Source organism: Rhipicephalus sanguineus, chromosome 1, assembly GCF_013339695.2.
Source record: "Rhipicephalus sanguineus isolate Rsan-2018 chromosome 1, BIME_Rsan_1.4, whole genome shotgun sequence".
Lineage (NCBI taxonomy): Eukaryota > Metazoa > Arthropoda > Arachnida > Ixodida > Ixodidae > Rhipicephalus > Rhipicephalus sanguineus.
Window position 1 is genome coordinate 249,759,678 of NC_051176.1, and position 27,952 is coordinate 249,787,629.

At 44.4% G+C, this 27,952-nt stretch overlaps 5 protein-coding genes across 6 annotated transcripts in view; 3 read left to right on the forward strand and 2 right to left on the reverse strand.

Moving 5' to 3' along the window:
* LOC119377224 (uncharacterized) overlaps positions 1-5,482 on the forward strand; it is a 32,361-nt gene extending 26,879 nt beyond the window's left edge. The window contains exons 18-20 of the mRNA XM_037646794.2: positions 42-155; positions 2,206-2,271; positions 5,372-5,482. Of these exons, the coding sequence (XP_037502722.1) occupies positions 42-155; positions 2,206-2,271; positions 5,372-5,434 (243 nt within the window). The 3' untranslated portion in view covers positions 5,435-5,482. The remainder of the gene's footprint in view (positions 1-41; positions 156-2,205; positions 2,272-5,371) is intronic.
* A 1,599-nt stretch (positions 5,483-7,081) lies between these two features.
* On the reverse strand, positions 7,082-7,861 carry LOC119377234 (39S ribosomal protein L13, mitochondrial). Its single transcript, XM_037646802.2, has one exon. It carries the CDS (start codon positions 7,746-7,748, stop codon positions 7,203-7,205), a length of 546 nt encoding a protein of 181 aa, XP_037502730.1. The 5' UTR covers positions 7,749-7,861; the 3' UTR covers positions 7,082-7,202.
* Positions 7,862-8,076: 215 nt separating this feature from the next.
* On the forward strand, positions 8,077-20,460 carry LOC119377246 (eukaryotic translation initiation factor 6). The gene is made up of 7 exons (XM_037646811.1): positions 8,077-8,294; positions 8,754-8,839; positions 15,096-15,271; positions 17,708-17,818; positions 18,527-18,592; positions 19,566-19,747; positions 20,305-20,460. Exons 1-7 carry the CDS (start codon positions 8,188-8,190, stop codon positions 20,312-20,314), a joined length of 738 nt encoding a protein of 245 aa, XP_037502739.1. The 5' UTR covers positions 8,077-8,187; the 3' UTR covers positions 20,315-20,460.
* Positions 20,461-25,512: 5,052 nt separating this feature from the next.
* On the reverse strand, positions 25,513-27,279 carry LOC119377297 (cilia- and flagella-associated protein 418). Its single transcript, XM_037646833.2, has 6 exons — positions 26,801-27,279; positions 26,672-26,735; positions 26,537-26,589; positions 26,391-26,456; positions 26,155-26,303; positions 25,513-26,067 (listed from the first exon to the last, which is right to left on the reverse strand). Exons 1-6 carry the CDS (start codon positions 26,893-26,895, stop codon positions 25,970-25,972), a joined length of 525 nt encoding a protein of 174 aa, XP_037502761.1. The 5' UTR covers positions 26,896-27,279; the 3' UTR covers positions 25,513-25,969.
* The window catches only part of LOC119377260 (zinc finger protein ZFAT), a 48,031-nt gene continuing 47,146 nt past the window's right edge, over positions 27,068-27,952 (forward strand). For both annotated transcript variants that reach the window (XM_037646825.2, XM_037646813.2), the window contains exon 1: positions 27,068-27,084. The gene's annotated coding sequence lies outside the window, so the exon portion shown is untranslated. The remainder of the gene's footprint in view (positions 27,085-27,952) is intronic.

Here is a 27,952-nt window from a genome sequence, read left to right on the forward strand (position 1 = left end):
TGTGGACTTTGTTTTTTTTTTACTTTCTTTTTATTTTTCAGAAACTGCGTGTAGCTGTGGCAAATGCTCTGGAAAAGAATGGTGTGTCTCAAAGCAGCCCCCTTTACAAACCTTGCGGCAAGAAGCTTTTTGCCATCTGTAGTACCTTTGCTAAGGTGGGTGTTGTCACGCTGTTGAAGCATGAAAGAGTGAAAAAGCCTTTCATGTGTTTCCAGTAAATTGAGCATTCTAAACTTGTATTTGTGCATTAAGCTCTGCAAAATGACCATATTGCAATGGCTGGTTAAGGGAATTAGATGGCATCTTAATATTTGCTGTGGTCTGTGGCATTTGGCACATCTGTTAATCTTTCTTTTATTTAAACACTTTTTAAGCAGGTGTGTTTTTCTGTAACCTGTGTTCAACTGAAATAAATTAACATAATTTGACTAGGTTTTTTAGTTTGTAAACGCATGCACATTATTTAGATCTATCTTTGCATACCCCTTGGCAAGTGCACCCTCCTCCTCCTGCATCTCTTTGTTGAAAATTTATTTTCTCTCAAAAGCAGGATGTATAGGTGTCAGTGATACAAGACTATCACTAGCACTACCAATACTATAAACAGTTGTGGCTGTCTAACCATCAGTAGTAAACAAAAAAACTTACAACTACTACTACGAGTCATCCTATTGACAATATTCTATAAGATGACCCAATGCACTGCACATATTTACAGCAACATAAACTTGGCAACCTTTTTGTGCATGACCTGAGCTACATGCTATGCAGATGGTGGTGAAAATCATAGTTGACCATGGCAACGGAATTTACGTGGTGTAGCTGTGCATGCCAATAATGTGAGGTGCCAAATAGCGAAACATCACCCCATGTGATGCATGTAGACCATGGAGCAAGAAATATTTACGAGTTGAAACTCGGCTATCTGTGGCAACCAGATAATGTTGCGCTTCCACGGTGCCACGTCATGCTAATGACATTGGGCAGCTGACAGAGAAATCACTGCTGGTTCAGTTGTCAAGGGAACTGGACACATGTATTGCTCTCATTCAGCTGTAGACACGTAGTGTGGACGTGAAGCACGTTCAGCCATGTGCGGTTCTTGCTACGACACCACAGACTCCTTTGCTTAAAGGAGTACTGACACGAATTTTAAATATTTTCGGCTCGTTTCTCTAAAAACACGGTTGCCGACAACCCTAAAAAGAGTTGTAGTGCTTGGGAATGCATTGAATACATATTTAATACCGCTACCTTAAAAAAGCACTTCTGGTTTCGGTATCAAGGGGGCGGCTTCACAGTGATGTGTCAACACAAGTCCGACGTCACGGGAAAACTGCAACTCGCGACATACTAGCAACAGCTGTCAGTCGCACGTGGTTCACGTAAACAACGATGAGTGAATTGTCGTCCAGCGACTCTGACAGTGATTTCTGTGATTTAGGCTGCATGCAGGACGCAGACTTTGCAAACCCAGTGAACTGTGTTGACGCGTCGTGATAATGTCCATTGCAGTGGGGCTGGCTTGATTGAGAAATGCTGGGTGACGAAATAAAATCAAGTTAAAATATTTTATATGTGTTGTCTTGCTCCGGTGTGTGGAAAGCGTTGATAGTGCATACCATGGAAACGAAAAATATCCCTTTTGGGGTGCCTCGAAATCGTGTCGGAACTTCTTTAAGGGCACAGAAAGTGACACAGCAAAAAAAAATTAATGTGCCTGCTGAAATGAATGCCGGTGTCCATAGAGTTGTCGTCTCCAAAAAAAGCGCCGCCAAAGAGAGCACGTGTGCGCGTGCTTGCCTGGCCATTCGCATTTTTTTTTTCTTGCCCCCGCTCAGTGGCTGCCACTTCGTGCCGTTAGGCGCTGCCTGTTGATGCGCCTTTGTTGGTGCATGTTATTTTTGTGGCATCTTGTTGTCCGCCCAAACCCATACTGATGTGGGTTACACCTCCTAAATGGTTCTTGTTCTGTAATGTAGACACATGGAAATAATTAGCAGAGCAAACAGACAAAGGGGGCAGAGTAAGAAGACAATGCATGCACTGTGACAAGCATCTGGGGTGGTGTCTTCTTCCTCTCTCCTTTCTCTGTTACTGTTGTTTATTTGCACAAGCTTGCACTACTTGCACAACCCTTGTGTCATTCCTTTTCACTCTTTGATGTTGTCATTACTTGTTCATTAAATCACCGTGCTCTTTCAGGATCTTGTTGGCAGTGGTCGTACAAGTGAGCTGTTACAAAAGATTGCAGATTCCCATGCAAAGCAGGTGTGTGTGTATTTGCATAAGTCAGTAATCTACCCTACTAAGCTTACATTAGCACTACTGTGCCTGTGTGCTTAATGTAGTGTTTAATGTCACTGTTTATGTACGCAGTATTTGCAAACCCTGGATATTCCACTGAGGCTAGGAAACACATGTGTACTGAGCTGATTGGGGGCAGTTTAGCATGAGACCGGCAAATGGGGATCTCCCGTTTGTGCACTTGAGGACAAATTTGCAGCGATTAACCTTAACCCCCAACATACTCATGCCAACTTAAAAAAAAAAAAAAATGCACTCATTCATTCATATATGCTTGAGCATTTGTCCCGGGATTTGTGAGGCATGGGAGCCACTCATCCCAGGGTAAGAGCTGAAGATGTAATGTGTACAGTAATTCTTCAGGGTACATTAAAAAATGAGAAAAAAATGTTCTAGAAAATGGAGCAAATATTTTAAAGCATCATAGCATATCAAAATAAAAAGAATGCAATTCTGGGGTTCCTGCCAGAAATCACTAGTTAGGGAAGGAGTGGGCTGGAGCGCATTCGGCAGGCACTCCCAAATAATGTCAGGAAATCTGCCGCTGTCATTAAAGCGAAAAGTATACAATCACTGCATACTGCCAATTCTAATATATGGGGCTGAAAAGCAACTAGAGAAAAATTTGTGGACCACGCATCGTGCAATAGGATGTAAAATGATAGGAGTAACATTAAGAAATTGGAGGACGGTAGAATGGCTCAGGGAACAAACAGGGGCTGCAGATATTCTAGTTGACATCAAACGAAAGAAATGGACCTGGGCTGGCCATGTAATGCATAGAACAGACTAACGGTGGACAGTAAGAACAACAGAATGGTTACCCAGGGATGGGAAACACACTCGAGGAAGGCAGGGAGTTAGATGCAGTGGCGAAATTAAGAAGTTCACAGGGATAACATGGAATAAGCTCACACAGGACAGGGTAAACTGGAGATCTTTGGGACAGGCCTTTGTCCTGCAGTAGACTAAATCAGGCCGAGAATGATGATGATGATGATGAGACGCTATAGGTATTTTGGATTCATTTGGTTGTAGATTATTTGGGTATATTTGAATTGTCCTCTGACAACCATTAAACCTGCTATTGCAGTAAAGGAAGGCTGGGTGCTTGTGAACTTCTGGCCCTTCACTTTTTAGGAGCAATATGCATGGACATACTTTGGTGTTGCTACATGGTCAGCTTCATGTTGCAGGTTTGCCGTGTTGAGACCAGTTTTGATTATCTGTGAAAATTTAGACTTATACTGAATAACCGCAGTAGGCTAATCCTGAGTAGATTTTTCTAAAACCGCCTCTATGTGCTACAGCCGCTTTTGCTAAGTAGCACCACCCTTGATGTGTGCAGCTGTTTGCTCATTCATTCGTCGAGCCGACCCATTTGTACACTTTCTGCTTCTTGAACTTTTGTTTTTACTGGCGTTACATGCTTGCATGTCTAAAAAGCAGTCACAGAAAGCAAAAAGTGTCACTACTGCTTGGAACCAGATGCTGAGAAGATGTTAAGTGCCACTACACACCAGAAACGTAGGGAATTATTGAAAGAGTACAGAGAAGGAGAATAGTTTGGCAGTACCTAATCCTTTCTCTACTGCTTACGAGTGTAGTTGTCAATGTAATTTGTATCAACATAGCTTAGGATGAGTATAGCTGTCATGAAGCCACATTTCTGGAAATCTCTTGGAAATTGGGTACACATTTTGATATTTCTGGTAGTATGGAAGGCATTAACCTGGTTGGTGGAAACTTGAATGAAGGGTCTTTAGGTCTGCTACATGCTTGTAGTTGCTGATGTTTGCTTGATGTCATTTAGTGTATCGAAGGATTTCCTTGAAACTTCATCTCTTGAAAATGAAACCCTTTAACTCAGCTGATCAGTTCTAGTTGCGGAGCCAGAGAGCCTGGTATTATAAGCTGACAGCTTCAAGTTTTTCAGTGAAATTTTGTGAGCCAAGGAATGTAAGGAACTTCTATGGGGCTTCTATGAGACCTAAAGCCAAGCTAAGCTCTAAGAGGCTCTCTAAAGAGTCTCTTAGGGCCCTTTGGAGCTCTGTGATAGTGCTGTGTATTTGGCATTTAATGAGAATAGCTATTGGTAAGATTTTTTTCTGGGTCTCCTGGCCCATTTTTGGTGCCTAGGTGGTGAAAGCATAAGAGAACGCTGTACAGTTGAAAGCTTGCTTTGGTGTTGAGAGATGGAATAGATAGCCGTTGAAGAATGTGCTTATTTCCTAATGTCTTGGCTAATACGACACATTTGCACTCCATTAAATCAAGTGAATTCTATTTGCCTGTTAACATGCTTATAGGTGCACGATGAGGTATTGGAATCGGGATTACTGGTCAGATTCTATACTCAATCTTGTGATAAGTAATGTATACACAGCGGTACGCTGTTAAAGGGAACACTGGAATGTGTGGCGGCTACTTAGTGCCACCGCCTGCTGGCAACTGCGATGAGTTTTGCGTTGGCACAATGAGCACCGTCTGTGGTGCTCTTTCTTCAAATGAACGGTTCGCTTAATGACAATTCGAAGTGCAGTAGCAGACAGCAGTGGACGACGAAAGAGCACCACTCACAGTGTGCATTGCACCTGTGCGAAACTCATTGCTGCTACCGGTGACACCTGCTGTGATGTTTCCTTTAACGGTGGACTGCAGTGTACATTGTGCTTGCTGCTGGGCTCTTGTCTTTGTCAGGGAGCTGAGAGAAGGCACTCTCAACTGCTACGCTGGAATATAGCGAGCAAATAGGCTTGTTCGTGGTCCTTTTCAGAATATAGAACATTTAGCTGCCATTAGCATGATTCACGGTATTAACGCATATCCAAAAATATTTCTGCCACTTCTCAAAAAGTTGTGGACCAAGTTAATGTTCTTAGAAGCCTGAATTTTTGCATGCTCTTCGCCAGCTGTTTCAGTAGACAATTGAGAAACGTGTCTTTCCTTGCCTACCAAATGTGAAACAGCTCTGTTCTGGATATAGCTATGACATACAGAACGTGTTGTAAACACCTGTAATGTCTTCCTTTTACATTCTCAAATTTCATTGTATTCTCTACAGGTTGTAAAATTTGAAGTGCTCAAGCCTGGACACCGCAAGTCCGAGACATTGGGAGCCAGTTAATGAGCTTTTTATAGTGTTTTTGATAATAAAAAGATTTTGTGTTTGCACACTCATGGTCTACATAGATAATTTTCCTGTAATATAGGAACAGATTCATGCGTACTGGACTCATTTTGCCATCTGCAAAGTCAATGACTATTATGCAAACAGTTGACCATGTTTTACCTAGTGTTGCCACCATAGGTCGGCAAAAAATGTGGAGATCACTCAGACTCACTCATGAAATATTTTTTACCCTTAGAGCTCACTCGGACTCAGACTCAGCAAAATTTTCCTCAACCGGACTCAGACTCACTAAAATTTTTCTCAGCCGGACTCACTCAAACTCACTCACGGCTCTGTCCGAGTCTGAGTGAGTCGACTCGTGAGTCAGTTAGCGCATAATAAGCTTTTTCAACCATGGCGTCAACACCAATATCTCGCATAAATGGTGCTCTGCTTAGCGCCTTTTGATCTCCTACCTTCGAATATGAGTTATCAGTGGTTGCAATCCAGTAAGGACATTTTTATTGAAAGAGATGACTAACCCGCATAGGTCGGTAAACTCACTCATGAGTCGACTCACTCAAGACTCAGATTGAGCCATGTGTCTGAGTCTGAGTGAGTAATATTTGGTGAGTCTGAGTACGAGTGAGTTCAGTTGAGACAAATTATAGTGAGTCTGAGTGAGTCCAGTTGAAAATTTTGGTGAGTCTGAGCCCAAGTGAGCCCTGAGGCCAAAATATATTGCATGAGTGCGTCTGAGTGAGCTCCACATTTTTTGCCAATGTATGGTGATAGCTTCTCAACTTCAGCATTACTATCAACCTTATGGCGGCTCACATTGATACTCACTTTTACTCACAGATACTTCAACACACTAGCGTTTGTACGCCAGCTCAATAGTTATTGATCAGAGAACACTGATCAATAAATATTGAGCTGGTGTATGAGCACTAGTGCTTTGAAGTATGTGCGAGTCGATGGAAGTAAAAACACGAGCCTACATAAGGCTGATGTTAATGCTGAAGTTGTTCAGATAGAACCAGAGGTTGGCAAAAATGTGTGGAGCTCACTCACACTCACTCAAGAAATATATTTTGCGCTTAGGGCTCACTCGGACTCACCGAAATTTTCCTCAACCGGACTCAAACTCGCCAAAATATTCACTCAGACTCGCGGCTCGATCCGAGTCTGAGTGAGTAGACTCCACTGGTTGCCGCGAATGACTCATGAATTAGTCTGCCGAACTATGGTTGCCACTAGTACAAAGCAGGTTTCTTGCAGATACCAGTTAAACCTCCTCAGTGGCATGCATTTACTCTTTTAGTGAGGTTTACCTTAATTCTAGAGAATTAAAAAACTGTTGCTAGTATGTCCACCTGGCTGTGTTAACAAAGATAAGCAAATTGAGAAATTCAAGCATCTTTCTCAACATATTTTCATTAAGCATATTAATTTTCATTAAAAAATCCATACGTGCGGCTCTTAGTAGCTTTCCAGATCTAAGCCACGCCCACCTAGCCAGTTTTCTCGTAGTTTGTGAGCCAGGCAGCGTAGCGGGGTTAGCAGCATACAATGGGCACTCTTCCTTTCGCTGCATTGCAGTAACCGCACAGTAGTTAGTCGGAGAGAGCTTACTATTTGCACCAGATTATCCCACAACAGTTTGAAGTGAACAGTACCGCTTTATTTCACATTCAATGTCCGCAAACGGTAAAGTGTGCTCGAGATGAACAATTCGCACAAGTTTAGCTACAGCGACTTGCGAACAGTTACGTTGGCTAGGTTACTTGATAATGTAGTCGTCTGGATAGTCAAAGACTTTCGGGAACTTTGCTTGCTCCTCATCGGAGTACTCTACGAGCTTCTTGGGTGCACGTCGGAGCTGCCTCAGTTGACCCGAGATGTTTTCCATAACTTCGCGAGGCACCTTGTCGTCTGTGAACAGATGCAACCTGGCCATTCGGGTCCGCCTGTTCAGGTCGCCTGGCAGTGCCCTGTACACAGCCTTCCAAAGAACCTTTGTCGCGTCCTTGTCCTGCACTTGCCACGCTGGTGTCCAAGAGCGCCCGCCAGCGAAGCGTGTATCGTGGTAATACATGCGGTACTTCCACTCGTACCAAGGCATGGCGATCTCGCTGCAGTTCGTCACCACGACGTGGTCACCGCAGTCACTTGTGGGGGAAAATATCGGTTTGTGTTTGCCTTGCAGCACGTCGGAGATCATCTCGGCGGACTGAAATGGGTTCTGCCATCGCGCGTCGTACAGAAGCCAACGGCGCGTAAACGTTGCCCACTGCTGCACCCGCTTAAAATTAGATAATGCACCCATATCAAATCAGAAAAGTGGGGAATTTGCACTTAACGATACAGGGAAGTCAGCGGCACATGGCGCGAAAGAAGCAAGCACGCCGCATCATGGAGCGACGCATGAACGAAAGGAAGAACTAAAACCGGAACCGGAACCGCAATGACATCCCGTGCAGTTTTCGCCTGACCTCACTTGTGATGTTAATCAGTGTTTTCTACAGCCGCACATTACTAGTATTTCAACACAATGGCATTTTTTATTGTTTTGCAAAACTACTGATCGTTATCACAGGATGTCGTCGCTTTGTCAGCCCTTTGGCTCAGCCACAGAGTTGTCTCAGCGCACCGCCAGGGAACGTTGAGGTCTGTAGCGCCCTGCGTCGAGAAGCGGTGTTTGTGCCGCGCGTCCCTTGTGGCTATCAGTGTGGAAGAAAACTTTGTGCGTTTTGTTGTGGGCGAACATGGCAGTAAGAGCCCAGTTTGAGAACAATAACGAGATTGGCGTGTTCGCTAAACTTTCGAACTCGTATTGCTTGGTGGCCATAGGCGGGTCAGAGAACTTCTACAGGTGAGCCCTTTCTGCTCGTCCACGTGCGCCGTCAGCGAAGTGGCTACTTTAGTGTTATGTAGTACATTTACTTTTAAAGTTAAGCGAAGTCGCAAACGATGATGCGTGCAGTGCGTATTGTTAAGCTGTCGGAGACAACTGAGTTTGCGGAAGCATAGTAGCAGCTTTGCTGTCCAGTATTTCAAAGTAGAATTGAAGTGTTACCTGCAGATGTCGCAATTTGCGGATGTAAGATCTGTGACGGGCACCTAAGTGGTAATTATACTAGAAAAAAAAAAAAAAGTAGTTGCTCGTTACTTTGTCGAGCCGCTGATTGTAGCTGAGTCAAGAATTGGACAAACACTAAAGTCTCGCGAGTGCGTGCAACTTTCCTGCTCTACAGCCAGACAGCTGACTTATCTTCGGAGCAACCCTGCGCCACCACATGAGTCAATAAAACGCGCGTGTTGTTCATTACAGCATCTTCGAAGGCGAGCTTGCGGATACCATACCCGTGATCCACGCTTCCATCGCCGGTTGCCGGATAATCGGACGGCTTACTGTGGGTACGTCGGTTATGGCAATGTGTGCTTGCACTACTGTTTATTTTTCAGAGTGCATTTTTCCTCTACATTATGTTGTAGTCATCGGGAATGTGTATGCAAGGCAAGTTATATTCATGCGATACATGATAGGCAATGCGAGTTTTCACCAGACTTGAGGAATCTCGCCTGTTCGAAGAAAAGGAATGTTCACTGGAACAACCTGTTCCCGTGTTCTTATAGATATGATGATGATGATGTGTTGGCGGCCTGCCCCTTTGCAACGGGGGAACACTTTCAGTGTCCTGACCTCAACAAAAAATAATAAAACAAATAGAAAACAAGAAGAAAAGGAAAAAAAAACAGAATAAAAAAAACGGAATGAAAAACACACAATAAAGGCAGGAGACGCGCACAGGGCAGCCTAGGTCTTAAGTCCGGCGTACCTTTGCCCACCACTCGGAAAGCCGCCTTTTCGTGACTGCCACCACGTATCGTCCACCCCCACCGTCACTGCTGCCATCTTCCTCGAGCACTTGAAACCCCAGCGCCTGTGGGAGGGTTGCGCCCTCCACCGGAGCAGTTGGGAGACTCCTGCATCGAAGAACGAGGTGCTCCTGCGTCTCCGTCTCCACACCGCAAACTCTGCACAGGCTGCTGACTACATCGTCGTCGAACCCTCTGCGGTACTCAAGAGTGCGAAGAGCCCCAGCTCTCGCCTCGAACAGGAGGCTGCTGCCAATACTGTTGTCGTAGAAGCGCGACCCACTGATGCTCTCCTTATATTTCCTGTAGCACTCGAGGGTGGACTTGGCCTCCATAGCCTTCCTCCATCGGATGTCCTCTGCTTCCCTGACTCGCAGGCGGACCTCGACCGCCCACTTAGCCGCAGTTTCAGTAGGGATGGCTTCTGCAAAGAAGCCATACTTCTTTTCATAAATGCGCCATAAATGCGCCATAAATAGACCCTTTTCATAAATGCGCCACCTGACGGTGGGCTTTTCGTCAGTTTCGCTTCGCAAAGGAGCGTGGGATAGCCAGCGCCATGGTGAGGGCATGGAAAGCGAGCCGTCAAATGCGTGAGTGCTGTGATGTTTGTGTTGGCGGCTAGTTTTCCGTGTCATCCGCTGAAATCATCCGTGTCATCCGCTGAAAAGCTACAAACTTCTCACCGAAGGAAAGGAAGGACGTCACTGTCGCGGAACTATGAGAGCGCAACCGTTGAAAATCCTGTCTGCCGCAAGCCACACCACGCAACTATTTTCCGGACTCCACGCGTTGGGTATATTTGTACGCAGTGGCGTAGCCAGTGGGGGGGGGGGGGGGGCACACCGGGCCCGTGCCCCCCCCCCCTCCCCCCCCCCCCCCCCTTCCCCGAAATTTTTTGCCATGGCACATCTGCCTGCCCTGCCCCCACTTCAGATCAAGGTGGTGCCCCCCAGCCCCCCCCCCCCCCCCCCCCCGAAAAAAATTTCTGCCTACGTCCCTGTTCGTCTGTACTAAAAATGTTGACACGTGGCTCACAATATGCGAGTACTGTCACCACTAAATGAACGGTACGCAAGTTTATTTTTATTTTTCTGGCTGGCCTTACGAACCCTCGCAGTATTTCTGCACAAACAATCTATCGCAATTCACCGCATGCAGGCACACGGGAGAAGACTATTCATTCGTAAAAGCAAGGCTACACATGGCGCCGTGAAATAAGCACGTCCGTGTCTGTAGCGCGTTTACAAAACGGCACCCTTCCGCACGTCCGTTTGACATCACGTACGGAGAGAGAACACGTGCGTTTGTTGTTCAAGTTTTATCGCGTACCTTATCGCTGTTCTCTTCGCGATATCCTCGATGGTGGCACGTGAGAACGCAGCACGTCTGCACCATTGCAGCACGCCGTCTCTACGAAAAACGCTGATGACAGTTCACGATTCGGCGGTGCTGAAATGTCACGCACTGGCACGTTGCCGAAGCCTGCGTCGTCTGCTGCGGTGCCCTCACAATGGCGGCAGACTGTAGTATGCGTGCGCGGCGCTAGGGGCGCCGTTTTTCGAAAAGGGTCTATAGACCTTTTTCATAAATACGCCACCTGACGGTGGGCTTTTCGTCAGTTTCGCTTCGCAAAGGAGCGTGGGATAGCCAGCGCCATGATGAGGGCATGGAAAGCGAGCCGTCAAATGCGTGAGTGCTGTGATGTTTGTGGTGGCGGCTAGTTCTCCGTGTCATCCGCTGAAATCTCACCGTTTGCGTGCTTGAACGAGCTCTTAGTACTCTCCGTTGGTCTTTCTGAGGTGCTTCCGCTGCACAATGAGCAACATTTTGTACCCTTCAAAGGGTTGGACGAGCAGTTTGGCTCGACTGCCGCGGTTGCGGGACCGTGACCACAGCCAACTCGCGTGCGCGCCCAGACCGGGAAAAAAAGGGCTCGCCGAAGCTACAAACTTCTCACCGATGGAAAGGAAGGACGTCACTATCGCGCAGCTATGCGACCGCAACCGGTGAAAATCCTGTCTGCTGCCGCAAGCCACACCACGCAACTATTTTCCGGACGCCACGCGTTGGGTATATTTGTATGCAGTGGCGTAGCCAGGGGGGGGGGGTCACACCGGGCCCGTGACCCCCGAAATTTTTTTTGTTGTCGTGGCACACAGAGCACAAAATGACACTCGACTACATCTGCCTGCCCGGCCCCCACTTCAGATCAAGGTGGTGCACCCCCCCCCCCCCCCCCCCCCGAAAAAAATTTCTGCCTACGTCCTTGTTTTTATGTACTAAAAAATGTTGACACGTGGCTTACGATATGCGAGTACTGTTGCTACTAAATGAACGATACGCAACTTCATTTTTATTTTTCTGGCTGGCCTTATGAACCCTCGCAGTATTTCTGCACAAACAATCTATCGCAATTCACCGCATGCAGGCACTCAGGAGAAGACTATTCATTCGTATAAGCAAGGCTACGCATGACGCTGTGAAATAAGCAGGTCCATTTCTGTAGCGAGTTTACAAAACGGCGCCCTTCCGCACGTCCGTTTGACATCACGTACGGATAGAGAGCACGTGCGTTTGTTCAAGTTTTATTGCGTACCTTATCGCTGTTCTCGTCGCGATATCCTCGATGGTGGCACATGGGAACGCAGCACGTCTGCACCATTGCAGCACGCCATCTCTACGAAAAACGTTGATGACAGTTCACGATTCGGCGGTGCTGAAATGTCACGCACTGGCATGTTGCCGAAGCCTACGTCGTCTGCTGCGGTGCCCTCACAATGGCGGCAGACTGTAGTTTGCGTGCGCGGCGCTAGGGGCGCCCTTTTTCGAAAAGGGTCTATAATGATCCTTCCAGTAACAATTAAGCATGCTCATTGCAAGCTTTCGTCAAGAACTTCGCTTCCCAAAACAACTTGCGACTGCAATAGTTATGGCCGCGCCTATAGTGCCGGCAGCCGGCATATTATCCAGGAAAGAAAGTTGCCGGCAGTTTTTCCCTATTGGATGTCCATTACCATGCGACTTATCTGCCGGCACATTTCCGGTGAGCCTGTCGTGCCGGCAATACATGTGCATGATTGTGCATGATGCCCGTATCACTGAGGCGCTTTGCCTGGCTTCGAGAGACGTTTCAACGCTATAGACATCGATGGTTTTCCACAAACGAGAGTACATTATTTTCCTGTTGCTCAGTGAAGGCCCTCTGCGCCCTTCGGGCGCGGAAAACTAATCGTGGCTTCGCCCTCACTTCGCGAGTGCGGCCATTTCGCTGATGCTCAATGGCCGGTTGGCAGGGTCTCCGTCACGCGCTACTGGCCGCTGTCGCGGCCACGCGCTGTTTAGCCCGCGCGCCTGCCCCTGCGGGGCAGGCGTGCGGGCTGGTCAACTTGAGGAGTCAAAGGACGCCCGAGGCTGGCATCTCCGGTATCGCGAGGCCGCCAATCCATCGTCAATTTGACTGTGACTTCAGGAAGCGTGCACTTCTTGTGTTACCAAGTGGCAGCGACCAGAAAAAGAGCCACGTTCACGTGGAGCGCCGTTACCGACTACACGTGCGAACAGCCGATGGCGTACGATCCGACACACGAACAAAAACTCGAATGGGGCCGTCCCGCAGAGGTCACGCTGTCGCGGGCCACCAATAGGAAAGAACTGCCGGCAACCGGTCGACCGATATAATTGACCGGCAGCCGGCAATATAGACACTACCAATAGTTATACTTCCTTCTTTCCCGATTCAATGGGCTCTCTTAAGTCGTTTTGCACGTCTTCTGGTTTAGCCACTTCCACAGGACAGTGGCACGTCTTATGACCTGCAAGTGTATTTCACCAAAAGACAAAGTGGTACAATTGTTCGTTTGGCATCCTCACTTTTTATTTTTTTTAATGCCTACTGTGGCTTTACGAGCTCAAAGACAGAGAAATGTATTACTGGCAGGATTTTGCATAAAGAAGATGGGGTGGATTGCATCAGTGATCCTTCTTTTTGTATGTGAAAGAGATGCCATTCCTAGAGGCGTGCATTACTAAGACCTAAGACATTCTCAAGACTTTCTTAAGAAAAATAGTTTTGCATGCATACCACCTCCATGTGTCAGCAAACTCACTCACCAGTCAACTCACTCAGACTCTGATCGAGCCGCGAGTCCGGGTGACTAATATTTTGTTGAGTTTGGGACCGAGTGAGTCCGGTTGAGAAAAATTTTAATCAGTCTGAGTCCGAGTGAGTCTGGTTGAGGAAAATTTTGGGGAGTCTTGAGTGAGCGCCACATTTCTTGCCGACCCACAGTCCTATCTAATTACTCAACTTCAGCCCTACTATCAGCCTTATGTCGGATCACATTTATGCTCGCATAGTTCATGCACTAGCGTTCATACGCCAGCTTAATCTTTATTGATCAGAGGTGTGAGTTACGGAGGGGGGTGTACCTTGCCCTCCCCCCAACAAACTCTTTCACAGGAAGTTCTTGATAAAAATATCTCGTGTGAGTCACCTCCTTCAATAAAAATATCCTTACTGGATTGCAACCATTGATAAGTCATTGAAGATGCGAGATTAAAGGCGCCAAGTAGAGCACCGAATATGCGAGATGTTGGTGTTAAAGAGCATAGACACCTTGGTCAAAAAAGCTAATTATATGCTAATGGACTCGTGAGTCGACTCACTCAGACTCGGATCGAGCCATCAGTCTGAGTGAGTCCGAGTGAATAATATTTTGGTGAGTTTGAGTCCGAGTGAGTCCGGTTGAGAAAAAATTTAGTGAGTCTGAGTCCGAGTGAGCCCTAACTGCAAAACATATTCCATGAGTAAGTCTGAGTGAGCTTCACACTTTTTGCCGATCTATGACCACCTCTGTGTGTGTGTGTGTGTGTGTGTGTGTGTGTGTGTGTGTGTGTGTGTGTGTGTGTGTGTGTGTGTGTGTGTGTGTGTGTGTGTGTGTGTGTAGTATATATATACAGTGATAATGTACTGAAATGGAAAGTTCTGAGAATGCTTTTGAACTGTCCATTTTAATTTTTGGGGGACATGTGGGAGCAATTTTATTCACTTACTATTCTAAGTATGCATTAGCTAAGATACATTTCTAATCCTAATGAACTACCTAGATGCTGCAATTTGTTGTGTAATGTCTGCTTCTTAGGCATTAGAGCATAGACACCTCTGTCCATGTGAACAGTGCTGTCAGAGGCGTTCTTTAAAAGATCTATTTGATGATTTCCTTTTTTTTTTAAGGCACGTGCTGTTGTGTCCTTCAAGAATATGTCAATAGCACCACAGCTGTGGCCTTATGTTTAAGTGTCTGCCTGGGGCGGGGCTGCTCTGGCTACACTTCATGCACATGTGCTTCACTGATGGCAGTGATGGTTTTTAGGGGTGGCAGTGGTGCATATAATCACCATAGTGCAAAGAATATGCGTGCACCCGATTGAATTGCTTCCCCTCATGCTCCTTGCGCCTAAACGATCTTAAGTATGCTAATAAGAGCTTCAGCTAGCCGAGTGCAGTCAGTGCTAACAAGCCAAACCATGACTTTGTCACATGGGCAGGTGTCATGATATCAACATTTTTCTTCTTTGACCTAAATGCTGCCTGTCGTCTTTGTTTTCTGGGTAGACAGAGTGCTTTTTCTCATTTATGCCCTATTCTGTCTAGTGCCTAATAGTACGCTCAGATTTTTTCGAGATGGTCACAGTGCAGCCTGTAACCACTGCACTTGGCTGATTAATCAGCGTGAATGAAGCGGTAGTGTTTAGCACACATTAATATACATCTATTTATGTGCATGCGCAGGTAATCGACATGGCTTGCTTGTGCCCAACACCACGACTGATCAGGAACTTCAGCATCTTCGAAACTCTCTTCCTGATAGTGTAAAGATACAGCGGATAGAGGAGCGCCTATCAGCACTTGGAAACGTTATCGCCTGCAATGATTACGTTGCTCTGACACACCCTGATTTAGACAAGGTTTGGTTCTTTACACACATGCATTACAATTTTGTGTGCTTCAATTGCAACGTTTCTCATAATGTTTTGTCATCTTTCATTTCTCTTTGCTTCTGACCTATCCTTTCACTGTTGACCTATACTCGTGGACAACTTTTCTTGGCAACGAAGCGAAGGCTACAAAGCCAAATTACACGAGTCCACCCACCTATGAATGTAGTTCTGTGCAGCAGACACCAATGAGATATTTTTGTTTTTCTTTATACAATGTCATTTAACGCTTTTACACGTGTGGAATGTTGCACCTTTTACGTGTACCTCAAAGGATAAATGGCGTCTGCATCTTCAAATGGGCGTCTGTCACCTTCTGGCTCTTCCATGTGCTTGCCTCAGAAACTTGTGACGAACTTTATCTGTAAATGGCGGTCTGAGCAGGCAAAGCAAATGGTACGCGATGCCGCACAGCCATCACTTTCCACAGCATACGAAATGCATGCCAAACTTTACTACTTCGTATAGGAGTACTTGTGCAGAAGCTCTGCCCCCGTACCTTTGCTTTTCTTCGCCAAGAAAAGTTGTCTGTTGGTATAGTGGGTTAATGGTTGCAACAGTGTGATTAGACAAGGGCCAAGGAAATGGGGACACATACACTGGGGAGCGAAAGTTAAAGGGACACTAAAGAGAAAGAATGAATTGGCTTAGATTCGAATGAATTGGCTTCTTTTTGCACGTTTTCTCGCTTATTAAGCGTCTACTCGCAGCAAGCGTGGTGTTTTTGGTATCGTGGAAGACTACTTTACTAATGCGAGAAAAATCGTTTTGCTGTTTAGTGTCCCTTTAAGAACAAGAACGGGAAAAATGGACAGACACGGTGCTGTGTGGTGTCTTTTCCACAGAGCTGTTTTATGTACCCTCCTTGTTCATGTTCCTTGTCTGGGCAAGAGGCTTCATGTTCATAAATTATCTTGGGCACTGCCAGAGGTTTGCGTTGGTGGCTAGACAAGTATACTTAGACACTGCACTAAAAGGGTTAAGGGGACTGACAACCAATTTTTATGGTTTTCCTTAGCACCACGGAGTGCTTAGTGATCAGAATGTCTAATCATGGAATGGCAATAGGGAAAACTCCGTGAAATATTTATAATAAAATTTTTTCTATCTGTGGCGACTATGAAGTCGTATACACACAGCACATGTTGCAAACAGTGGGAGGTGAGCGCGAGCGGTTAGTGTTTTTGTGTGGCGGTTTGCTGTGCGTGCGTGCACTCCACACGCATATGCCGCGGCTCAACATGTTCCATTAGTTGCCGCGAAAGCAGTGCCGCTTGTCAGCGTGCAACTCCTTTTACCTCATACAGAATAGAGCGGGGATGGATAATAATATACATACTCTAAATTTGAGCATGACTTATGGTGCGCATGAAAGTATCGGACTGCGTACAGCAAAGTGAATGACTCTATAATCCAGATTTAAAGGTGTTCCGCTAGGCTGCGTGACATACCGTTTTTTTTTTTCTTTGCGACTTTTAAATGCGATTTAAAAATATAAATCCTGTCCAAATCGCGAGAAGGATGCTTGAATCTGTCGCTATAATTCACCATCTTTTCAACTTCACCAGGATCCAATCGCACATTCTTGCCAGTTGTCAGTCCAGTCAACAGAGAACCTTGCATGTTGCTTGCCTAGGAAATCAGTTGGGTCCTAGTGAAAGCCTAACAGCGTTTGACTTCTTGGGTACAGAATCTGCTTGTGTCACCTAATATTCATGCTATGTATTAGTGACGTGTGCAAGCTTTTAGTCATTCTTACTGAGTGTCTTGTTTAAATATATACATGTTAGGCATGGAATTGTTCAATGATTTGAATGTGCATATTTCTTGGTAAAATGTGTGTGTACATTTATAAGAAATGTCTATGTGGTTTGTTTAATGCTACTATACTCCATTTCATACATAGTGTTCAATGCTGTGAAGACTAGTGAAACTTATTACACTAGCTGCATTCACACAAAAAAATTGTTTGGTGTTTTTAGCAGTTATTACATGAAATTGTTTTTTATTCAGACAGGGTAGTATATGAAAGAGTTTTGTAGGTTGAAGAAGAATAAACTGCAGCAAACGGCTAATGATATGATGTTTTAAATCGGTTTGTGTTTCATTGTTTTTCTTTTGGGTGTTACATTTGCGGCCCACTTTGGTGCCTTTTGAGCAGGCTCACGTACAACCACGAAACGCACGGAGATGCACATTTTGTTAATGAAACTTCTTGTGTAGCTTCCACATAGCACACTGTGTATAAAACAGTTTATGTAAACAGAATGTCAAAAACAAGTTTTGTTACTTATGTGCAACTTACAGCTGTAATAAGAGCTGTTAGCTGCATTATGATGATTACCTTCTTGCTTCTGCTTTAGAAATCACTAAAAATGACTTCTATTATGATATGTATTCTTTCAGGAAACAGAAGAAATTATAGCTGACGTACTTAAAGTTGAGGTGTTCCGGCAAACAATAGCTGGAAATGTTCTTGTTGGCAGTTACTGCGCCCTCAGCAATCAAGGTGGCCTGGTAAGAGCACACTTAATCTGCATAATATGCTTTTATGCCATTTTTCTTGTTTCGGATCTATGCTCCTCTAGCTTATGACTCACTGTCATATGTTTTTGTACGCATTTTGTGCTTTTTGTCTTAGCGCACATACAGCAAGAGCATGCGTGCACCTGCCACTGTGGCTCAGTGGCTGTGGTATTGCGCTGTGCTGCATAAGGCCATGAGCTCTATTTGCAACTGCTGGGACTAAATTTTGATAGTGGCACAATGCAGAAAACTGCCTTGCTGTGCTTTGACTGCACTTTCAAAATTCCACAGGTGATTAAGATTAATCTAGAGGCCTTTGCTAAGTGGCCCTCATAACCTAATTGTGCTATCTACATTAGCAGCAATCTGACCTAATTTTTTTTAAGCACTCTTTTTCACAATGTGTTAAAATTTGACGGTTTCCTCTTCTAGTAACCAGCATGTCGTATGCTATTTATTCTAACAGGAGTTTATGCTGTAGTACACAAACACTATGCCAGTTTATAATGGTACATTATTGCTCCAAAACTGTTTACATAGCTTTTTGTTACATGTTGATTGTCAGGAGAGAAAATTTTGTTTCATTTTGCACTAACACACATGTATTGCATGTGTTTTGGTAACTGTAAATGGTATTTGAAAGTTACATAACAAATCTGATTTCTAACTGCAAATATGAAAACCTTATCTTCCGTGAAGGTGCACCCAAGGACATCCATTGAAGACCAAGGAGAGCTTTCTTCCCTTCTACAGGTCCCTCTTGTTGTAAGTAGCAATTTTGTGTCACATTCAGTGATATTTGTGTTGCCACTGTTCTTCACTCACTAGTGCTGGCATGCAAATGGCAAAGTGTAGTGTGAGCCAGTGTGGGCTGTATAGTATGTAGATAAGCAGTGCGGTTTTGTATTGTGAAAGTAAAAAGCTTAAATGGGTACTGACACGAATATTTTCAATTGTCGTTTTTTTTTTTTTTTTTTTTTTGTCAAATGAAAGGTCAAGCCCTCAAAAGCTAGAAAAGGTAGTGGTAAGTGCGAGTGCACCCTGGAAAAGTAATTACAGTTTGTTTTTAAAAGCTAGTTTCGGTTCCTACTGTACCCCGACGTCACAACACTGTATGAGCTTCTTGTCACGTGCGTCTACGATATATAGTGACGTTTCCATGGCCGCTCCGCACCGTGGCTCCGTTGGGGACGCAAAGCAGCCATTTTGGAAGTTTTGATGGCGCACATGCGGACATCTTGGAAGTTTTGGTACCTAACGTCACACAACTAGCCAGACTGCTGCGTGAAGTCACCAGAATTTGTACTGTAGCCTGACGTCAAGCTAGTGTCAATGTCAGTAGGAGCGCCATGGAAAAATTCACTTTAATGTCAAATTAAAATATCTTATCAGCATTTGCTGAGCTTCACACTTGCTCAGAGCCGTCTGCATACAGGAGATTTGTATGGCAGAGTAAACTTGCCTTCGAAAAAAGGTGTCAGTACTCCTTCAAAGTGACAGATCTTGTCGCTCTTGCAGTGGCTTTGAAACACTTAATAAAGACTACTTACACTGAAATGATATGAAACATTTGCTTGTTGTGATAAAAAATAAAAATGAAGAATTGTCCGTAGCTGCAGTTCTTGCTTCTGAGCCAGGAAATAAATGAAAAGTTCTGCTGTTTCTTAATGTTTTGTAATGTCCTATTTTGTGGTACTGCATTGTCGGGGCTCTGACAGCATGTTTTGTGTCTGCCCAGGCGGGCACAGTGAACCGAGGCAGTGACGTAGTGGGTGCAGGGATGGTGGTGAATGACTGGTGTGCTTTTTGTGGCATGGATACTACGAGTACAGAGCTCTCAGTAGTGGAGAGCGTCTTCCGGCTGAATGAGGCTACTCCTGCAGCCATCACTACCACTATGAAGGCGTCGTTGATTGAAAGGCAAGTTGGCAGCATGCAAGGGCAATATCATTGCCTGTTGGTTGTAGACTGTGCTGTGCAAATTACCCAAGAGTCGTCAGTCCTACTCCGAGGGTGCGGGTTCGATTGCCCGCTGTGGCAGGTGCATTTATATGAGGTGAAATGTAGAAACACCTATGCACATGCACTTTAAGGAACCCCAGGTGGTCTGGATTTATCCAAGATCCTCCACTAAGGCATGCCTCATGATTGTATGTGCACCCATGTGTCCACCCGGCCACTGCGGTCACATTTCGATGGAGGTGAAATGCTAGTGTACTTGGAGTTAGGTGCACATTAAAGAACATCAGGTGGTCAAAATTTCCGGAGCCCTTCACTACGGCGTCCCTCATGATATTATTGTGGTTTTGGGACGTAAAACCCCAACAATTATGTTACCTTCATGTTTAGAAATTGTTAGTCTTTTGCTTCCTAGTACATAATGTGTTTTGTGGCCCCTGATCACATTGTCGCTACTTTACATTCAAATTTGGAATGAATGTCTAATATGATTGTTTTATTCTGTTTTGCCATTTTAGTATGACTTGATGCTGGTGGAGGAGTCAAGGTTGCTGACCATCCAAAGGTGTCCCATGTACAGTAAAAAAACATGCCCGCCTTTATCGAATTCTTTTAGCGCACATGAATTACTGAATGTACATTGAAAGGCATTAAATGATACTGCTTGCATAGAATTCAGACTTGCCTGGTTTGTTTTGCTCTGGACTTACTTTGTTCTTGACATATGGGACCTGGAAGTTGCAAGCCAGCATTTTATTGTAAGGTGTACTGGCAGAATTGTAGCCCAGTTAGTACACAAGATATTGTTGCAAAATGCTAATGTCTATGTTGGCTAATTAGATTGTCAGCTATGCTGGTATGCATTGCATGTAAAATTGCAGCAGCACAGCAGACAACCAAGTGAGCTGAAGCAACAGACAAAATGGTGTCCTGCTCCCACTTGACCGCCACCTCAAAGCACAGATGCCTTCTTGCAATTGAAACTGAGGCTAGTTTGTGTAGTATATTGTAGCAATTGTATCAAATGGGTTGGGGCACTCTGCGACTTAGCAGTATTTTTTTCTATGCCTTCACTATTTAGGCGCTTAATTCCAAGAAAAAAAAAAAGTTGGAAATTTATTTGGTACTTCTGCATACGCAAAATACCGATAGTCTTATAACGTTTTATCTTCTAGGAGTGGGTCTTTTGTCTTCCCACATGACTACAAATAAATTGTTAGATTCCCTACGCTCTATGCACAAAAAGTTTACTGGTTTTTCTTTTGAATGGTGGCAACCTCAAATGCAAAATGAACAAATATACAATAACTAAATGTTGTGAACATCAAATATGGGTTTCTCTGCAGTGCACATTTTCCCGAAATTGAATGTGGATTGAAATTGCAGGTGATAATTGCGCTTACTTTTGGATTTTCGATACTAGCCGCTTTCGAAACGCTAGCCAAAGCTTTGCTTTAAATGGAGTGGTGTCGTGTGTTGCTGTAAAAGTGAATCTGAAGCATTTTTCATGCACTGAACTGATTGATCACAGCAATGCTGTGTGCTTGATTGTTTCTTGAAGTAATGACACAAAAATATTGCATCTTGGTTTTTTTTTTGTTGCAGTTTGTAGCTAATGACTCTCTTATAACGGCTGGAAATTTCCATTTGCTCGAGCACGCATCGGTTAGTTATTTAGAGATGATTTTATAGCGCCCAGTCGCAGTTTTGGTTTCATAGAGAGGTGGGACCCTGTGGTGTTTTTATGTAAACACATATGGTCATGTGAGCACACAGGACTGTGATGCACTCTCCACGTGTGGTGCCGTTTAACAACTGCGGGAAAGAGCATGCAAGGAGCATGGCAGCCAAGACAAACTCGTGATGTAAGTGGTTGTTAGTTGTTTACATTGGAATCAAGTTGGTGTCGATGTCATGAGGTGGTCCGTTTTCCCTGCAGTTGCATGAGACAAATTTTAAAATTGATCTTACATACGGTTTGCACTATTATCAGCCATTGATATTTAGTAGACTGTGTGTGTGTGTCCACACAAATCTATCCCAAAAGTTCTCTCCTTCAAAATTTTGTCAGTACTCCTTTAAGAGTACATCTTGAGAAGGCTAAAATCCCTCAGTTTCCTTATCAATAAAAAAAGTATCCTTTAACTCAGAATTTGTTGTGAGTTTTCTTCTAAGTGTCTATTGACACTGCAGCGGAAGCCAGCAGAGGAAAGCAATTTTTATTCTGAGCCATGGACGATAGGCCAAGTGCTTCTTTCCTGTGTACCTGCTGAGCATTGGGTAAGCGCTATCGTGTCTAGTACGAGTTGCAACATGCAAGCGCTTTGCATGCATGTTGCATGCAACATGCATGCATGGCATGCTACATGCATGGCAATTGTGCATTGTAGCTCATAGTGATAATAGTTCTAGAGAAATATTAATGTTTCCACAAGGTTATTGCAGAAACAAAGGTCTTACAGGGAACTTCCGTTACCTTGTCTTATGTTAAAAAAAATAAATAAATTGACCACTGTGCCCTCTCTAAAAAAATTGCCTCTGAATGTGAGCAATGAGTTTTTTTTCCCCCCTTTTCTTGCATTTCGTACAAATAGGCAGAAACCTTGAATCAGCTCTGCTAACTTGATGAGGTATACATTGAAGGATAAAACCCTCTTCATCCAATAAAAAACTCTGGGCAGCTTTGCACTAGTTGTGCCAAGCCTGAAGGAGGCATGGAGCTGCGCGGCCTTCTGTGTTTCTCTCTTTCTTCCTTCCTTTCTTTTTCTCTCCTTTGTTTTGTCTATCTTTTTTTTTGTCTCTGTTTATTTGCATTTCTTTCTTTCTCTCCATATGTATTTCTTTCTCACTCTTTCTATTTCTTGCCTTTCTTTTTTTCTCTCTATTTCTTTCCCTCTCTTTTGTTGGATTCTCTTTCTGTCTTCCCTTTTTCCTACTCCATTTCTCTTTAGTTATATGCTCTGCTTTACCCTCTCCCATCCTCCTTTCTCTCAACTCCTAACCCCTCACTTCTCTTTCCTACCCCCTTGCTATGCTATACTATGAAATGCTATGCTGGTTCTGCTAGCGTGCCTGGATAGTCGAGTGGTTGTGACACCTGCCTTTGGGATCATGGGTACGCGGGTTCGAATCCCGCCTTGCCAAGAACTTCTCGCTTTTCCTTTCTTTCTCTATTTCTCTTGCTCTTTCTCTCTCTGTGTACTCTTGCCCATATGAGTTATTGCATTCCACACTGGACATATCTTCGCACGTGTTCTGGGAGCAAAGCAGAAGAGGACGAGGAGGAAGACGACGACAAAGAGAGCGTGCACCGGTTCATGATGATAATTTCTGTTCACACTACCCGGTGCAATGGAAAGCTTAAACAGCTCCGCTGTTAAAACGCGGAAGCTCATCTGAAATACATTACACTGCTCTCGGAATGTCTTGCGAATGTTTTGGACAATTGGGCAGCAGCCAACTTTCTTGAATATTTGTCTCAGTGGCAGGTGCAGTGGGTAGCATTCGTGGCTGTGGTCGAAGTTATAATCATTGAAAAGAAGTAAGGCCAAGTCTGTTGTACATGATACAGACACAGAAAAAGAAAAGCAAAATAGCTGGCTGTACACAACTCTCCTGCATGCCGCTCTTTCTGACCCAGTCTCTTATGAAATGAGCCACTTTTGGACGTTTCATGTCTCTTCTGCCAGTTTGGATCGTAATCAGAAATTGCACCATTTGAAAGTTCTCGACTAAACATTTTAACTGGAACACATTAAATGGTAGACAACGCTTAACTGTTCGCTGTTCACGAGACTCTAAAGGTCACTGCACATTTAATTTTATGAAAATTTTGAGTGCACATTACCTGCATGGGCTTTAAACTTGATTAATCGTATGTTTCTCGAAAAACGTTCAAAGCCCATCTGTATTTGCCATGTTTTAGTGAGTGATAGTAGTCAATGATGAAGCACTGACAGCAATGGCAAGGTTCAGTGTTGAATTCCTCCGACATTGTGCAACCATAAACTGGTGCGCAAATTTTCTGGCACCCTTAAATGAGTACTGACACGAATTTTAAATATTTTCTGATTGTTGCTCTAAATAAAAGCACTGGTGTTGAGTACCCCAAAAAGAGTATTGTGGCATCTGGGAATGCATCGAATATATTTTTAATATCGCTGCCTTAAAAAGACTCAGTTTAGATATTGAGGGGGTGGCTTCTCGGTGACGTGTCATTGCAGTGTAACGCTGGGAGACCGCAACTTGCGACGTGCTAGCGGCAGATCTGTCACCTGCTCGTGATGCACGCTAACAACGATGAGTGAATTGTCGTCCACTGACCCTGACAGTGATTTCTGCGATTTAGGGTGAATGCACGACGCAGAGTTCGCAAACTCTGGAACTTGCGTTGACTTGTCGAGATAACGTCCATTGCGGTGGGGCTGGCTTGAAGATTCTGAGTGACGAAAACTTTAAAATCAAAGTAAAATATTTTATACATGTTTTCCGACTCCGGTGTGTGGAGAGCGTTAATACTGCTTACCAAGGAAACGAAAAATGTCACTTTTGCAATGTCTCGGATTGTGCCAGTACTCCTTTAAAAACTTCAGTGTGCCATGTGGGCTCTGTAAGGGCAGCAGTATGGAGGTTTTCATTTCCACACGATGGTTTGCCTCACCCGCCATGGTGGTTAAGTGGTTATGGTGCTCGACTGCTGACCTGAACGTCTCGGGATCAAATCCCGGCCACATTTTCGATGTAGGCAAAGATGCTTGAGGCCCGTGTACTTAGATTTAGGTGCATGTTAAAGAACCACTGGTGGTCAAAATTTCCGGAGCCCTCCACTACAGCGTCGCTCATAATCGTGTCATTGTTTTGGGATGTTAAACCCCATCAATTATTATATTACAATGGTTTGCCTCATCCTCTTTGACAAGGATGTACACAGTGACAAGGTGGCAGCTTGTGCTAGTTGGTGAAACATAACGAGCAAGAACAAATTTTTTTAGTGTGCATAAAGTTGAACGAGATGCAGGTAAAATCTGTCCCATTTTTGTGCTCTAAAAATAGTTTTCCTCGTCTGAAGTAATTTATGTACAGTGGCGTGGGCTTTCCGTTTTGCTGGACAATGTTTAGCTTGGTGGAGAATGCTGTCCTCCAAATATGGTTGTATTCTAAAAAGCAGTTCGTGCACACTGTTATACATCAATGCAGCAGTATCATGAAGCCAATAATTCTCAAGAAAATGATATTCAGGGGAAATGTATGCAGAGAGATCTGTGATGTGAAAGACTGTGATAAGGTTTGCTACTATTAGCCAATTTCACACTTGTGTCTGTGGCCCAATAGAAACTGGTGTGTACACACATGTTCTTGGTGTCATGTCATGTGATGCATGCATTGTATCAAAGAGGTGTGTGCAATTTTGATCTAATGATCAGAGCATGAGGCTGTCGTGCAGAAATGGTGATGTTTGATTCCATCGTCGGACACGCACGCTTTTTTTTTTTTATGCGAGCTACTTGGCAGTACAGCAGCAGAAGTCACAACCAGATAAGTCCAGGAGGGTTCACAAACCTTCACTTTTAACAACAGCACACTGCTGTGTGGTGTCCTGCTAGATTAAATATGCAACGAAAGAAATCGCACTACCTCTAAGGATCAACGATGGGTGCACAGAGATGCAGTGTTACCATGATGCTGGCATAAAACACTGTTGAAGGAGTATGCAGTGCTCATTTGGCAGAACTGTGGTTTTCTAATGCTTTATTTGGTCCAGTAAAAATTCCTGAAACACAACATACCAATTCATTTTGGTTCTTTCAAATCTGTTTATATGGAAACTACCTACTATTAGCAGATAGCCTTGGGCAATCTTTAAAAATAAAGTTAACTATAAAGAAAAATGCGAATATTGTGTCGTTGATACCTGGATAAAATGCTTTATTCCTATCTTTATTTTTTTGCAATACCTGCCCTAATTTAATGCCTATAATTCATATACTGCCTCAATACTAGGGTTCCATCTGTCCCCTTGGCATAGGCTCACTTTCTCAAAGATCTAGCATTATGTGTGAGGGTAATGAGAAACATGCATTAACTCGCAGTAAATAAAAAGGGCGTGCACAAGTGAACCTTGGGCGCCAGTCCTGGGGCAACTGTAGACTAAATCTTTCCTGCAACGTCTGGTACGGTTTTCCCCTAATGGCGAGCACACATCCAAGGAAGCCTCCGTTGTTGAGCGGATTCAAGTTCTACCACGGAGCGCCAGTGGCACTGACAGCAATAGGCCCGCCAACCTGCATAGCAGCAGCACAGAACACACTAGCAGGTTTTCCTTAAACTATGGTACTACATCAAGCTTAATAAGTAAATCATTGCTGTACCAAGTTTCCGGACAAGCCTTGAGCGAAGTTTCTTTACGTCGGGAAAAGTGTTCCTGAAGAACAGATAGTCTGTTGTCTCGCCCCAGACAAAATCTTCGAATACAGCAACTTGGAAGTCGCACTTGCAGCAGTGAATATGACTGCAGGCCCTGCAGTTAATTTAAGAAACATTCGCTTATCGCTCTGCATTGGTCTCCGAATTCAAACGTATGCCGATGGCTATATAATGCGAGAACCTCCTTGATGCACTCGTCGACACGCCAAAGACGACATCCGTGCCGCCAAGGTAGACCATATAACACCTAATAACAAAATGACAACACACAATGGTGCAGCCGGATCATCTCGTGGCGCGAGAGGGCATACAAATTAGTTGACTTACTGGATATCTTTGCGACCGTTTAGCTTACTTTTGGTGAGATCACTCTCGGGAACCTGTCCAAAAAAAAAAAAAAATGAAGAGACGCGATAAGCTACATGTATATGCACCGCTTGCAGATCACAGTATTGTACATACGTTCAACCCCGGGACTCTGCATATTTCATTTATAGCTTCTTCAATGCTGTCATCAGAAGAAGTTCTGAAAACCAATAACTCATCGTGATGCACATAATCTAGCGAAAGAAGCTGCATGCAGTGCGTTACCCAGCTGTAGGCGCAGATGCTTGCTGGCGAATGTGTTCACAGTACTTTGCTTCGACATCGTCCAGAAGAGCATCTATGTCGTCTTCCATTGGCATTACAATATAATCAGTAGTAAACTTACGTGCCTTTCTCCTCCGTAAGAAAGCTCATCGCATGTAAACCCGCTGTCGCTGGTTTATGCAACGCCGCTGTGGTTGTCATGACAACGTCATGCGGTCACGTGGTTTTCCATTGTAGGCAGCTTGTAGGCCGCCTAGGTTAGGCCTAATCTCTACGAAGATCGGGTAAGTCGTAAGTTCACGGGCGTAGAATTTCCCGACTGTCGACATTACGTCGTCTTGTGGTAGCAGTTGTATCGTTATTGGTTGAGAACTAAATTTGTGCGTTTTCAGCGCGATGTATCAGTGAGCATAACACGGAGAGTGAGGCGTTCAGCGGAGGCGAAAATAACTGAGCAGAGACTGTGACTGAAAAATGGCCGCTGATTCGTTCACAGCCGCTGTGAACGGAATTTCGCGGACGTCTTTCGCTGTCTACAATTACAGTGCGCTTTGCTGTGTGAATGCAAATCACATTTTGCGAAGTGGTGTGCTTCTTTCAGCTACATTTTGTAATGCTATGGCCACATTCATGTTTTTTGGTGGTGCATGAGCCAAGGTCCTGCGTGCGAAAATACGCAGTGCTGATCATAGTTTTAAAAATTACGAGCAGACGATTCGGCATCGTTGCGTAGTCTCTTTATGGAGTACATCGGGCCTAACTTGCGTGATTACCGGCGCATTTCATTTCTTAATTGTGCTAAGCATGCTAAAGCGATCCATCTTTAGCTTAGTGGTTGCTCAAGCTCTCGAAATGAAATACCTTAGCAGAGTGTTCAAAGGGTCTGAGCGTCACCTTCATATCATCCTCTCAGTTGGGTGTAGAAGTGAGTGATAATTGCCCAACTGCCAAATCTTTGCAAAACTGTATATAACGCGCGGTTTGGTGGTAACCGAAGTTCATCTGCTAGACGTTCACGACATGTTTTCAGTAATAGATCACAGGAGGTGTGGGCTGCTCGGTAAACTTGGTGCTTGTTTCACGGCACTTATGGCACAGCAGTAATGTCAAAACGGAGAAAAAAAAAACAGTGTAAAACACAAAAAACAAGGA